Source organism: Maniola jurtina, chromosome 28 (genome assembly GCF_905333055.1).
Source record: "Maniola jurtina chromosome 28, ilManJurt1.1, whole genome shotgun sequence".
In the NCBI taxonomy this organism is placed as follows: domain Eukaryota; kingdom Metazoa; phylum Arthropoda; class Insecta; order Lepidoptera; family Nymphalidae; genus Maniola; species Maniola jurtina.
In genome coordinates this window covers 1,189,652-1,205,065 of record NC_060056.1, presented here as the reverse complement: position 1 = coordinate 1,205,065, position 15,414 = coordinate 1,189,652, and the positions used below count along the sequence as shown (strand labels likewise).

Sequence of the window (15,414 nt, the reverse complement as noted above, 5' to 3'; positions counted from 1 at the left end):
GCCTTGATTGCGATAGCGCGAGCGATAGAATCATTGGCTAGAACGTAGTGTTTATACTCTTTGATTATTGGCATTGGGTTGGAACCCAAGAACCAAACCCAAGAATGGCAAATGAAAAAATGAAAACCACATAGGAAAACGTAGTGATTACCTATTATTCTCTTTGGCTGATAACAAGACCAAAGAGTACCTATATAAACTGATAAAGTAAACACCTTTACGTTCTAAACATGTTATAAGCAAGACAAGAACGAGAATTGCGATTGTAAAAATGATTAATGCAGATTGCAGGTTTTACGGAATCGTGCTACTGATTACAGAACCAGTAAACAGCTTTGGGGAAAACTGCAATGCATCATCTGTAAGTCATCCGTAAACTCTGTGAAGTAAACTGAAGAAATCACAAAAAGCAAAACACTTGCAAGATGGAGAAGAATACCACTGGATCTTTAAGAAATGCCAACTACCTCATAGTGCCTAAAAAGGAAATATTAGATGACCTAGATATAACCCATGAGTGTGGTGACAAGGACTTAGTACCCAAAACAGAGATAACCAACACTAGTCTTCACTTAGACACCACAGTTTTATCCCAACATATTGACATACCTATTAAAATAGAAATAGAACAAAACACATGCGAAATGGAGCAACAAGCTCCTGCATTATGTGATGCCAACTACCTCGTTGAACCTAAAAAGGAAATATCAGATGACCTAGAGATAACCTATGAGTGTGATGCTGACTGTATTGTACCTAAGGAAGAACTATCAAACTTTGATCAACAAATTGTAAGGGTGGGGCCAATTAAAACAGAAAAAATGTTGAGCAATAAATATGTTCAATTACAAAAAGGTATCAAGTCATCTGGTGACACAGAAACACTATATTATGACACTAGTGTGTCTACTTTTATGAGGACACGTGTTAAAGTAAGTTATCTTTTCTTGTATTTAAAAAAAAATTAAATATTAGCCATGTTAAATGACTAATATTCCCCTTTCCCCTCCGACTAAGTGGTAGGTTGTGCTAGGAGTGGGTACGACAATAGTGCAACGGGTGGGGTTTAAACTTTAAGCCGACTTTTCGGATTTCAGTCCGCTCCTGTAACCGTTGAGTTATTGAGGCTTTAAAAATGATAGTTAAAAATTGAATTTCACAACCTGCCATATTGATTTTTAGGGTTCTCTACCTGAAAAAAGGTACCCTTATAGGATTACTTTGTTGTCTGTCTGTCTATCTATTATGTCTGTCAAGAAAACCCATAGGGTACTTCTCGTTGAACTAGAATTATGAGGTTTGGCAGGTGGGTTTTAGGTCTTAGGGCACAAGTAAAGGAAGAAAGTACATCACAAAAAAAAATACAATGTGTGACAGAGAGTACATGAACAAGTAATTAATATTTTTAGTTTTCAAAGTAAGATATAAACCAAACTAGCTGATACCCGCAACTTCGTTCGCGTGGATGTAGGTTTTTTAAAATTCCTGTGGGAACTCTTTGATTTTCCGGGATAAAAAGTAGCCTATGTGCTAATCCAGGGTATAATCTATTGCCATTCTAAATTTCAGCCCAATCCGTCCAGTAGTTTTTGCGTGAAGGAGTAACAAACATACACACATACAAACTTTCTCCTTTATAATATTAGTGTGATATGGTATCATATGAAAGTGCTTTACCTGTTACCTGCACTCTAAAACTTATTTTTATGCCTAATAATTTTTGATTTATTGTGCAAAATGTCAGAAAAAATAACCGAGCATAGACTCTTGGTGTGCGAGTCTGACTCACAGTTAGCCAGTTTTAATTTTATTATTATCCTATAAAACCGAAGAGTTCCCATGGAATTTTTAAAACACTCAAAACAAATTCTTGAAATGCCAGCAAGACATTGGTGGTTCCCCTGGTACTGCAAGTGTTCATGGGTGGCAGTAATCACTTAACACAGACCCGCCTGCCGTTGAGTCCCACATACCCTCCTTCAGCTGGCTGACTGGCTGGTTGGTCTACGGCTGGCTGGCTGGCTTCCAGGGAGGGACGCGTAAATGGATTCCCCAGCGATAAAAAAACTGCCTGCTTGTTTGCTCGCTATTTTAAAATAATAACACGGACAAAGTAGCAGTATATTTTGTTTTCAGCAGGAGCCGTCTCAAGTGATAGCAAGTTTGGTCAACAGCCAACCAGTCATTGACAAGCAAACAGTTACTTCCTCAAACAATGCAAACTCTCAATTTTGTAACATTAGTGAAACTACCCACACAAATACTCACAAAGGAGAGAAACCTTATCATTGCAAGCATTGCGACTATAAATGTTCAAATTCAAGTAACCTTAAAATTCACAAGAGAACACACACAAATAAGAAAGCTAATTCCTGTGAACATTGCGACTATAAGTGTACAAAATCCAGTGACCTTAAAGTCCACATGAGAACTCACACTGGTGAAAAACCTTACACCTGCCAACATTGCAACTATAAATGTTCAAACGAGCGTTATTTAAAGATACATACAATGACTCACACTGGTGAAAAACCCTATAGCTGTGAGCATTGCGACTATAAATGCTCGACTTCTTGGTACCTGAAAATCCACATGAGAACTCATTCGGATGCTAAACCATATTTTTGCAAGCATTGCGACTATAAATGTTCAAATTCAAGTAACCTTAAAATTCACAAGAGAACACACACAAATAAGAAAGCTAATTCCTGTGAACATTGCGACTATAAGTGTACAAAATCCAGTGACCTTAAAGTCCACATGAGAACTCACACTGGTGAAAAACCTTACACCTGCCAACATTGCAACTATAAATGTTCAAACGAGCGTTATTTAAAGATACATACAATGACTCACACTGGTGAAAAACCCTATAGCTGTGAGCATTGCGACTATAAATGCTCGACTTCTTGGTACCTGAAAATCCACATGAGAACTCATTCGGATGCTAAACCATATTTTTGTAAGCATTGCGACTTTAAATGTTCAAAATCTTGCGATCTGAAAATCCATATAAGGAAACACACTGGTGAAAAACCTTTCGTCTGCACGCATTGTGACTATAAATGCTCGAACCCACGCTATCTAAAGATTCACATGAGAACTCACACTGGTGAAAAACCTTATACCTGTGAGCAATGTGATTATACATGTGCCACATCTAAACAACTCAAAACTCATATGAACTCTCATACAGGTGTTAAACCATATTTTTGCGAGCAATGCAACTATAAAGGGTCAAAATCTTCCGATCTGAAAATCCATATGAGAACTCACACTGGTGAAAAACCCTACGTGTGTGAGTATTGTGATTATAAATGCTCAAATTCACGTTACCTAAAAATCCATGTGAGGACGCACACTGGTGAAAAACCTTACGCTTGTGAAATATGTGACTATAAATGTGCTACATCAACTTACCTTAGAGTCCACATGAGAATTCACACTGGTGAAAAACCTTATCACTGTACGACTTGTGATTATAAATGTAGGACCTCGACTGCTCTCAAATATCACATGAACACTCACACTGGCTAGTCACCATCATCAGCCTGTGGACGTCCACTGTTGGACATAGGCCTTCCTTAAACAGAGCCACCACACTCGGTCCTCAACTTTCCTCATCCAGCCACTTCCCGCCAGCTGCTAAATATCGGCGGTTCATCGTGCTGGAGGGCATCCAACACTATGCTTGCTTATATGGGGTCTCCACTCAAGGACTTTCCGGCTCCAAAGGCCATTGCCTCTGTGACAGGCATGGCCTGCCCACTGCCACTTCAGCTTGCAAATAGTGGCACTGGCTAGTATCTTAATATAAATTAATTCATTCATTCATTCTGTGAGCATTGTGACAGTAAAATATGTCAGACATAGCAGGATTATTGGCCGCCATTGTGGTGGCCGCAGTGCATAAATAAAAAAAATTGTACTGTATGAGGAATAATAAATTCATTCATTCATTTATGTATTTTTTTGTATTGTAACCAGTGACTCAGGTAATTTATGTCAGACTATGGGCAGTGGCCAATTCAGTCAGCATGGTTAGCCTTAAGGTGGAAGCGACGGGCCTGCCCGCGAAATTCAAATTTAATTTGGTTTTTCGCATTTTTTAAACTATACGACAAAGTAGGCTTATGGTATTTTCAATTGCGACAATGGCAGTATCATCTTCACAGGTTTATATAAAAATCTTTACTTGAAAGGGTCCAGTTTAAGAAATTAGTTCTAATATCGACTAATGTGTCAATTAGTCGATACTACAGCTAATTTCTTAACCTGGACCCTTTCAAATAAAGATTTTTATATAAACCTGTGAGGATGATACTGCCATTGTCGCAATTGAAAATGCCATAAGCCTACGTTGTCGTATTTGTTTAAAAAATGCGAAAAACCAAATTAAATGTGAATTTCGCGGGCAGGCCCGTCTCATGCCCCTTAAAATTATTTGCTTATTATTTGTGGTGTTGCTTAAATAATTTGATTTTAATTATTAAAATTCATGCCTTTGTCTGACTCCATACTCCTTTATTTCAATCCTTTTTCTTTAATTAAATACCTACTAGCTGGCCGGTTCCGTCTGGCTTCGCTTAGGAATACCGTACCTGGGTAATTCTACCGAGTGATAAAAATAAAAAAATAAAATTTTATTTAACAATATCAACTTTTTGTTGGGTTATTATAATAAGTTTTAATGTAATAATCATCTAAAAAATTGAAACAGAGATCAATAACAATAATATTTTGAAATAATCGCATATTTTGGTTTTTTCATATCGACAGGAGTGACATAAATTTCGCCATGAGTGACAGGAATTTTCTTAAAATTACAAATTTATGTAACAATGCAAAAAAATAACCAGGCTTAATTGTTTTTGGTGTCAACAGTCTTAATATGTCAATTTCAGGAAGTGAAATTTAGTTAAAAACTATTAAAAAAAATCAACAAACATGTTCTACAGAAATGACGTACTTAAACATAAGATTCCTGTAGAATAAGATCCTGAAAATAGAATCATTACAAAATATCATTTTCTTCGTCTGGCGAAGCAAAAAAGTTTTTAAAACATGTTTTATGACATTATCGAACGTATCATACTAATTATATTTTATTTTTTGGCTTGCATTTTCCAGTTTGAAAAATATCAGAAGTACCCTCACATTCAAAGGTTGATCTGTAAAAAATTTCAACCCTGGACGTGACGTCTGCGTCACATCCCATAGCGACAGCTATTGGGTTCCTGTATATTCCTATATTATGATTGGTTCTGCAGATTTGCAGAAGTCTGAGAGTTTTTTTTGGGAGTAAAGTAAATAAGCCTAATTTTGTAATGGGAGCAAATCCGAGCTGTTTTTCAAACTCTGCTAGCTTAATTTTCTTAGCTTAAGAAGCTCTAATTTCAGTGTTCATCTATTTTTGTCTAAGGAAAATCTAGAAAATACTGTAGATATTTGTGAAACTGGACTTGAAGGAGAATTATCTTCTTTTCAATCCTTATACACGCTCTGGCCAACTCTTTCTTATTGTTTTTGTGCTCTTGGTGTGTAGTCTTTAATTGATTTTATTTTCCCAGCTTCTTAATAGTTTTTTTTAGTATCTTTCTCTATATTTTCGATGTGCTCCTTCCGGTCCAGCTTTGGTCATTTTTTGTCTCTTCTTCGGTATCCAAGCCTTATTATGTTCTTCCTAAACGTTACTCTTTTTCTTTCTCCAATCGCGTTTTGCCTGATATGCCTGAAAAAACTACCAAAAAGAGCCATGCTTATTATTCCTGTAGAAAACAAGTCACTTCTGTCGAAAATAATAATAATAAAGCTAGCAGTACAATATCTAAAACCAGTTCATAATAAAAAACAGCATTCTGCATTAGTTAAATTATAATAATTATAAAATTGTATTTGTACACAGAAGATAAAATATATTAGAATAATAAGTAAATTATCATTTCTGTAGAAATATCTCACTTCTGGAGAAAGCTATATCAACAGAAGTGAATTCTACAGAAGTGTCGTTTTAACTTAAAAATATGTTTTTGGTGCAAAATTTTAAGTTATGAAAACAAGATTCACTCGATTATATTAATTAATCAACTTATTAATAAGGCCCTAAGCAAATCATATTTTTAAATTGTTTACTTACTTTTTTTTATTGAGTACAGAAATGAGACTTCAACTTTGACACTGGTGTAGAACGCCTATACAACTTAATGATTCTCTGAAATGCTATCACTTGCAGAAATATGGCCTACACTAGTCATAACAAGGCAAATCATAGAGTTGCTAGAGCTATAAACTAATGTTCCAACTTGAAAATTAAAATTTCAGCATTTCGGCAATTTTTTTCTACAGGTGTGATTATTTTTCACGAACATTGTAGAATGATAAATAACTTTTAAAATAATAAGTGAGATTTTTTATTATTTTTATTGGTGCTTTCTTTGTCATATACTTTACACAATAATTGATTTGCAATACATGTAGAGTCTTTCTAAATAATTTTTAGAGACACGTCAATATTATATCCTACTAGCAAACCCGGCGAACTCCGTTTCGCCACTTGGTTTGTAGTACATGCTATGAAAAAAGATTTTCACGCTTTTCTGTTGAAATTTTTCCTGAATTTTCTTTGCTATAAACCACACGGAGCCCGAGACCTTTCCAACGAATGCAAAACCGTGGAAATCGGTTCGTGCGTTATGTAGTTATAGCGTCAGGAAGGAAAACCCGACTTATTTTTATATAGTAGATGTCGCGAACATTCTACAGGACGTGAGTAATCACGTACTGTACCACTGCAATAAAGTAAAAGGAGATCATTATTTTTGGGCCTTTTCTGAAAGTGCCGGCCAACGAAAAAAAATGGTACGGATCGTTAGAACTAGCCATTTGGAGTAATAGTTAATATGGCAGAAAAGTTGTAGGATTGCTCTGAACCAAGTTATACAAGGTCGAAGATTCGTCATTTTCATACATTTTATTGATTTCTAAAAGTGCTGGGAAACATAAAATAATGTTAGATATTGCTAGAACTAATGATTTGAAGCAATTGTCATTATGACCCGAAAGCTGTGGGGCCATTATATGTCGTGTTATACAAGTTATACAAAAAATTAGTATACTTTGTATAATTAATTGTAACCGATTCTATGATTTTGTTACTGTTCTGATTGTTTTATACGAATTTGAATACACGTACAATTATTTTGAGTCCCACGAAGTGCTGGATCAGCTGCAATGTGGACAAAATTCGTTTATACATACCTGGATTGTATGCGGCCTTGTAATACTAGGTGATCTCATCCAGCCATCTCCCAAACTTCTGCCACTGGGATATCTCCGGCGAGCTCTGTGATGAATGCACCATTTGGTTATAAGTACTGTTCACCATAGTAACTACGGGCTTGCTTCAGTCGATAGCTGCCCATAGCAACCTGCGTCGATTCATCTGTGAATCTAGGAAAGTCATTGAACGGAGGTTGTCGGCTTCCATAGCCTGGAAATGAGCTCTTCTATTATAATTATTGTGTGTGATAACAAGTTCTGCTGATCTGTTTTGCGCATTGACCAGTTCATGGATTTTGTCAAGGAAATCACGTCTGTAGTACACGTTATTGTCTATCAGAACATGATAGCTGTTTAGCTATGTTACCGCGATCCTGAAATAATCGATCACGTTACTTAATGCCCGGTCACTCTGATCAATCCTGAGCAAACGAAAATCTCTTTTAAAGCAATTGTTCATCACTTCCACCATCCAGCGGCAAATGGTAACAAGCTTAGATTTATTGGTTTGGTCAGTAATTAGCTGGGTTTCATTTAAATGTTTTGTTTCTAGCATTTGTGTCACATAACCGCATGCCTCAAGAAAGAAAGGCTATCTATAAAGGGCATGTACAGACAGATACAGGCATGTACATATATCTTCAGAAAAGCACTAATTACTTTTTTCAGTGAAAATCATACCCTAACCACAAGTTCCGAAACCACTAAAAGCCTTTATATTTGTTGCGATGGAACAATAATCTACACGCTGCAGCAACTTATAATGCCTAGATTTTAAATGATACCTTAAATGATATAGAAGATTTTTACTGGATTTTTATCTTAGTCCATGGTTTTAGAGATACCATAAACAATCTTGAGGTAATCTTTCTTTCTTGAGGTGTGCGGTTATGTGGCACAAATGCTAGTAACAAAACATCAGTAAAAACCCAGCTAACTACTGACGAAGCCAATAAATCTAGACTTTTTACCATTTGCTGCTGGATAATGCAAATGATTAACGACCGCTTTGGAAGAGATTTTTGTTTACTCAGGGTTATTCAGGATTTGTAACCGGACATTAAGTAACATGATCGATTATTTCAGGATTTTGTCAGCATTGCTGAACGGCTATCATGTTCTGATAGACAACAACGTGCATGCACGTGATTTTCTTGACGTAATCCATGAACGGCCAGTGAGCAAAACAGTTCAGCAGAACTTGTTATCACACACAATAATTATAATAGAAGAGCTCATTTCCAGGCTATGGAAGCCGACAACCTCCGTTCAATGACTTTCCTAGATTCACAGATGAATCGACGCAGGTTGCTATGGGCAGCTATCGACTGAAGCAAGCCCGTAGTTACTATGGTGAACAGTACTTATAACCAAATGGTGCATTCATCACAGAGCTCGCCGGAGATATCCCAGTGGCAGAAGTTTGGGAGATGGCTGGATGAGATCACCTAGTATTACAAGGCCGCATACAATCCAGGTATGTATAAACGAATTTTGTCCACATTGCAGCTGATCCAGCACTTCGTGGGACTCAAAATAATTGTACGTGTATTCAAATTCGTATAAAACAATCAGAACAGTAACAAAATCATAGAATCGGTTACAATTAATTATACAAAGTATACTAATTTTTTGTATAACTTGTATAACACGACATATAATGGCCCCACAGCTTTCGGGTCATAATGACAACTGCTTCAAATCATTAGTTCTAGCAATATCTAACATTATTTTATGTTTCCCAGCACTTTTAGAAATCAATAAAATGTATGAAAATGACGAATCTTCGACCTTGTATAACTTGGTTCAGAGCAATCCTACAACTTTTCTGCCATATTAACTATTACTCCAAATGGCTAGTTCTAACGATCCGTACCATTTTTTTTCGTTGGCCGGCACTTTCAGAAAAGGCCCAAAAATGTATGGAGCTAGAATGATCTCCTTTAATATTTAATTATAAAAATAGTTATTTAATATGTTGAAGAAGGTCATGAAATTTAATAATTAGGTTTTAAAATTAGTTCAAATTTACGGAGCTACGATATATTTTAAGCGAACACAAATATAGCGTTTCGGTAGAATGATCCACCTAATTACATTCTCTGGACTTTACTTACACTCAAATTGCTCGAATCCAGAGCCGTAAAGCCAGTTAAAAAATTGTATGTATACTTCTAATCTGTGACTGATGATGACTGACACCTGTCAATTTTTATACTTCTCCAGTGCTGCCATTCACCGACTTAGTCTGTGGATCTGTGGTTCTCAGCTCTGCTGTCAATGTCAACCTCGGAAATAAAGAAAAACAAGAATTTCGATTCTAAGAATAATATTGATATACGATTAATTTATTAAATACAGTATGTTTTATTGATGTAGGCGTTTTATTATGATATAAAAGTTTCCATCTGTATCATATTATGGTCAATCCAACACCTGGGATACAGGTTATATGCTAAAACTTGTAGGGTACAACTCGAAATGTGCATACTGCGTAAAAACTTTTGTGAAATAGTTTAGGCTTAAGTGAGTATTCTGCTGTTAATAAATTCGTTCTTATTGCAATGCTCTCCAAATTGGTACTGCAGCTACAAAGGTTCCAAAGCCGAAGGGCACATAGGTAGTTCGAAAAACCGATAAACATTGGGGTCCCGTGGTGTTAGAATGACCTCGCACCAGAAACCAGCGTTGTAAATCTGGCCACAAGATGGATAGACAATAGGAGTCAGATATTTTTACTACCTATCCCAATCTCAGTAATTTTTTATTTTTTTTTATTTTAGAAAAATACTTAAATGTAAGTATACCTAACAATTTTTTTTATTGCTCCTTACATAATATGCAAGTTTAAATTGATGTGATCCTGAAAAAACAGCTGGTGTTATGAGTGTTGTCAAAATCAGAGGGCCGTTTGTGGTCTCAACACTTCATTAAAAATATCGAAAAATCTGATTCAAGCCTTCTTAATTACCCTGGCAGAATGGTTCATAATACATTGTGGTACTTATTTTATCTTACAGAACCACCACATACGATACTGAACCAGTGTAATAAGTTAAACAAAATAGAATACTGAGATGGAGGACCAAATCACAGCATCTATATGTGAACTTAACTACCTCATTGAACCTAAAAAAGAAATATTAGATGACCGAGAGATAACCCATGAGTGTGGTGACAAGGACTTAGTACCCAAAAAAGAGATAACCAACACTAATCTTAACTTAGACACCACAGTTTTAAACCAACATATTGATATACCTATTAAAATAGAAATAGAACAAAATACATGCAAAATGGAGCAACAAGCTCCTGCATTATGTGATGCCAACTACCTCATTGAACCTAAAAAAGAAATATTAGATGACCGAGATGTAACCCATGAGTGTGGTGACAAGGACTTAGTACCCAAAAAAGAAATAACCAACACTAATCTTCATTTAGACACTACAGTTTTAAACCAACATATTGACATACCTATTAAAATAGAATTAGAACAAAACACATGGAAAATGGAGCAACAAGCTATTGCATTATGTGATGCCAACTACCTCATTGAACCTAAAAAAGAAATATTAGATGACCGAGATGTAACCCATGAGTGTGGTGACAAGGGCTTAGTACCCAAAAAAGAGATAACCAACACTAGTCTTCACTTAGACACTACAGTTTTAAACCAACATATTGATATACCTATTAAAATAGAAATAGAACAAAATACATGGGAAATGGAGCTACAAGCTATTGCATTAAGTGATGCTAACTACCTCATTGAACCTAAAAAGGAAATATTAGATGACCTAGAGTGTGGTGACAAGGACTTAGTACCCAAAAAAGAGATAACCAACACTAATCTAAACTTAGATGCAGATTTAGACCAACCGATGACAAACATAGTAATACCAATTAAAACAGAAACAATATTAAGTGAAGGAATCGTTGGATTACAAAAAGCTTATAAGTCTGAAGATGCAGAAATGAGATTTTGTGATACAGATCTGCCTACAGTACATATGAAGACACAGTATGTTCAAGTAAGTGGATTTTTTAGGGTTCCTTATTCGAAGAGCGGCGTGCAGGTCATAGAGGCATAAAAGCGCTGCTTACCCTGACCGAAATAGTTCAATGCTCATTTTTCACCGTGGCCGCTAGTAATTAGGCAAATACCTACCTTATGCCTACCCTAGCTATAGATCTTGTGCACTCTCATCTGGCTTTACAAAGATTAGCCAATGTCAAGTTTGTAGTTATTTGTAACAAGTTAGGGAAACTATACAAGTATGGACCCCGTCTGTGCCGGCGCTCGCCGACACACGCACGGCACCCCCTTAGAGCGCTTTCCAGTGAGTTTTAACAAAAAAAACACTCCAAAAAAGCAGAGCACGCCCGCCAGCTAACACCAACACAGACAAAGTCCAAAAATCCTTTCTATATAATTTCCTTAGTTGTATTGCCGCTGTGACAACAGTAATCTCTTAGTAGTGATGCTGGTATAATGTGTAGTAGGCGACAAATAACATTGTGTATATTTGGTTTTCAGCAGGAGCCTTTCCAATCTGAAGTAAGTGTGAACCTCAGCCAACCAGTTACTTCCTCAAACAGCACAAATCCACACAATACTGGCAACTTGGAATATGAAAATGTGAATACTTCAGTGAACCACACAAGGACTAAAGAGAAAACCAATTTCTGTGACCACTGTCCATACAAATGTGTGAAACCAAGTCATTTGAAAACACATATGATGTCTCACACTGGAGAGAAACCATATCACTGTAACCAATGTAATTATAAATCGTCAAAATCAAGTGCCATTAAATACCACATGAGAACTCACACGGGTGAAAAACCATATCAATGCAACCAATGTGACTGCAAATTTTCCATGTCGAGTGCTCTCAAAAACCACATTCGGACACACACCGGTGAAAAACCATACCAATGTAAGCATTGTGACTACAAAACTTCTACTGCGGGTGCCCTTAAGTACCACATGAGAACTCACACTGGTGAAAAACCATATTCCTGTGAGCATTGTGAATATAAATGTACAAATTCAAGTCATTTAAAAGCTCACATGAGGACGCACACCGGTGAGAAACCTTATCGTTGTAAGCAATGTGATTATAAATGCTCAAAATCAAGTTATCTTAAAGCTCACATGACAATCCACACAGGTTATTGTTGTTTGCAATGTGACTATACAACTATGGCGATAAGTGCTTTTAAATACCATATAAAGAATCACACATAAAAAACCTGTATGACACTAATATTATAAAGGTATAAGTTTGTATGTGTGTGTGTATGTTACTCCTTCACGCAAAAACTACTGGACGGATTGGGCTGAAATTTGGAATGGAGATAGATAATATCCTGGATTAGCACATAGGCTACTTTTTATCCCGGAAAATCAGAGTTCCCACGGGATTTCAAACCTAAATCCACGCGGACGAAGTCGCGGGCGTCAGCTAGTAAAGGTATAAGTTTGTATGTGTGTGTGTATGTTACTCCTTCACGCAAAAACTACTTGACGGATTTGGCTGTGGAATGGAGATAGATAATATCCTGGATTAGCACATAGGCTACTTTTTATCCCGGAAAATCAGAGTTCCCACGGGATTTCAAACCTAAATCCACGCGGACGAAGTCGCGGGCGTCAGCTAGTAAAGGTATAAGTTTGTATGTGTGTGTGTATGTTACTCCTTCACGCAAAAACTACTTGACGGATTTGGCTGTGGAATGGAGATAGATAATATCCTGGATTAGCACATAGGCTACTTTTTATCCCGGAAAATCAGAGTTCCCACGGGATTTCAAACCTAAATCCACGCGGGCGAAGTCGCGGGCATCGGCTAGTGGATAATAAAATCTGCCTGTCAATTGGTTTCATTTTCAAGCACTTATGTTGGGTCCATTTCCTTATATCATCTTAAGCAGTGAAAGAGTAACAAACACACATACACACACACACACACACACACACACACATACATACACACAAACTTTCGCCTTAATAATATTAGTGTAATGTGATTATGAAACTTTTTTTTTTTTTTTCTCTCTCGTCTGGCTTTTACAATGATTAGCCAATGTCAAGTTTGTAGTTATTTGTAACAAGTTAGTTAAACTATACAAGTTTGGACCCCGTCTGTGCCGGCGCTCACCGATATACACACGGCACCCCCTTAGAGCGCTTTTCACTCAGTTTTAACAAAAAAAACACTCCAAAAAGTCATAACACGCGCGCCAGCAAACGCCACCACAGACGAAGTCCTTATGAAACTTTGTCATTGAGAGTGATGTGATTGGAATTTTCAAAAAAAAAAAGTTGAAAAAACTATAACCCGACTACGGAAAAATGAGACAACTTGAACCCGACTTGGTAGTAAAATAAACTAAAAAGAAAGAAACAAGATAGGTGCTTAGTGCTCTATCGTCTCGAGTAAGATTCAATACGAATGCCGTGGTCGTGCGTTGTCGACAGCGTAGGTATTTCTTATCCTTGATTGACGGCATTCCCAATGATTTTATTTGTCTACCAAATTAGTTTCTTTTTGCTGTCACCCGGGCCTTTACAACGAATCGATTGACACCTCATTCATTAAAATCGGCCCAGTAGTTTAGGCGCTACGGTGGAACACACAGAATCTGGATACAAACATACATACATACATAGACTGCTAAAATCATAACCCTTCCTTCCTTTCGGCTTTGCCGTAGTCGGGTAAAAATGAATTTTTGGTGTAAAATAATAAATACTTCCGGCTGACTTTTACCTGTTTATTTAATCCAACTCACATAAACCATAACATAATTATTCTAACCTAAGATGGATGCGATGGGTGTGCCCGCGAAATTCAAGTTTAACTTGGTTTTTCGCAATTTGTAAACTAATACGAAAAAGTAGGCTTATGGCACTTTAATTGCGCCAATAGCAGTATCATCCTCACAGGTTTATATAAAAATCTTTGCTTGAAAGGGTCCAGTTTAAGAAATTAGCTCTAGTATCTACTATTTTTTTTTTAAATATTCGCCATGTTAAATGACTAATATTCCCCTTTCCTCTCCAACTAAGTGTCAGGCTTGTGCTAGGAATAGGTACGACGGGCGGGGTTTGAACCGTCGACCTTTCGCTTTTCAGTCCACTCCTTTACCGGTTGAGCTATCGAGGCTCTTACATATACTCTCTTACTAGGCATATTAGTTGATACTAGAGCTAATTTCTTTAAATAATTTAGTAATTGGCGTAATTAAAATGCCATAAGCCTACGTTGTCGTATTAATTTACAAATTGCGAAGAACCAAATTGAATTTGAATTTCACGGCAGACCCGTCGCTTGCCCCTTAACATAAAATACTTTATACAATGAAATTAACTAAAACATAATTACGAAATCAATATGACGACTGCATGAAAGTTTTTTTTTTCTCTCGTCTGGCTTTACACTGATTAGCCAATGTCAAGTTTGTAGTTATTTGTAACGAGTTAGTTAAACTATACAAGTATGGACCCCGTCTGTGCCGGCGCTCGCCGACACACGCACGGCACCCCCTTAGAGCGCTTTCCAGTCAGTTTTAACAAAAAAAAAAAAAAACACTCGACAAGTGTAAATTAGAAATTTATAACACCCCCGACAAGTGAAGGTTACAGTAACTAGAAAAGAGCTGATAACTTTCAAACGGCTGAACCGACTTTCTTGGATCATAGCTAAGAACACTCAATCAAGCCACCTTTCAAATAAAAAAAACTAAATTAAAATCGGTTCATTCGTTTAGGCGCTACGATGCCACAGACAGATACACAGACACACAGATACACACGTCAAACTTATAACACCCCTCTTTTTGGGTCGGGGGTTAAAACTCGCCAGTCAACACCAACACAGACAAAGTCCTGTATGAAAGTTATACATGGTGAAATTTTAGTAGTTTAAGAGCTATGGCTAAGTAAATTGCCATAAGCAATACTATCAACTAGACTTATTTGTTTAGTAAAACTAGGTAAATAATTTTTTTTTGATATAAATTATCTGAAATCTGTGAGAAACAGTAGTGGCCCAGTTCTGCAGTTCTGTAGCTCGATTCTGTTTAAACCTGCATCAATCATTATTACAATCGCAATTGTTGTTATTG

At 36.6% G+C, this 15,414-nt stretch overlaps 3 protein-coding genes across 6 annotated transcripts in view; 2 read left to right on the top strand and 1 right to left on the bottom strand.

Moving 5' to 3' along the window:
- LOC123879666 (zinc finger protein 90-like) overlaps positions 1–13,338 on the bottom strand; it is a 31,244-nt gene extending 17,906 nt beyond the window's left edge. The window contains exon 1 of the mRNA XM_045927519.1: positions 13,324–13,338. The gene's annotated coding sequence lies outside the window, so the exon portion shown is untranslated. The remainder of the gene's footprint in view (positions 1–13,323) is intronic.
- Positions 92–3,963, top strand: LOC123879679 (zinc finger protein 431-like). Of its 2 annotated transcripts, none has more exons than XM_045927549.1 (2): positions 92–932; positions 2,140–3,963. In XM_045927549.1, exons 1-2 carry the CDS (start codon positions 426–428, stop codon positions 3,535–3,537), a joined length of 1,905 nt encoding a protein of 634 aa, XP_045783505.1. In that variant the 5' UTR covers positions 92–425; the 3' UTR covers positions 3,538–3,963. The 2 variants fall into 2 exon arrangements, with proteins under 2 accessions (XP_045783505.1, XP_045783504.1); XM_045927548.1 differs by having other exon boundaries at positions 2,137–3,963.
- Positions 9,547–12,605, top strand: LOC123879685 (zinc finger protein 333-like). Of its 3 annotated transcripts, XM_045927558.1 has the most exons (4): positions 9,547–9,804; positions 10,062–10,075; positions 10,299–11,312; positions 11,819–12,605. In XM_045927558.1, exons 3-4 carry the CDS (start codon positions 10,356–10,358, stop codon positions 12,530–12,532), a joined length of 1,671 nt encoding a protein of 556 aa, XP_045783514.1. In that variant the 5' UTR covers positions 9,547–9,804; positions 10,062–10,075; positions 10,299–10,355; the 3' UTR covers positions 12,533–12,605. The 3 variants fall into 3 exon arrangements, with proteins under 3 accessions (XP_045783514.1, XP_045783515.1, XP_045783513.1); XM_045927559.1 differs by lacking the exon at positions 10,062–10,075 and having other exon boundaries at positions 11,822–12,605; XM_045927557.1 differs by lacking the exon at positions 10,062–10,075.
- Positions 13,339–15,414: the final 2,076 nt, after the last annotated feature.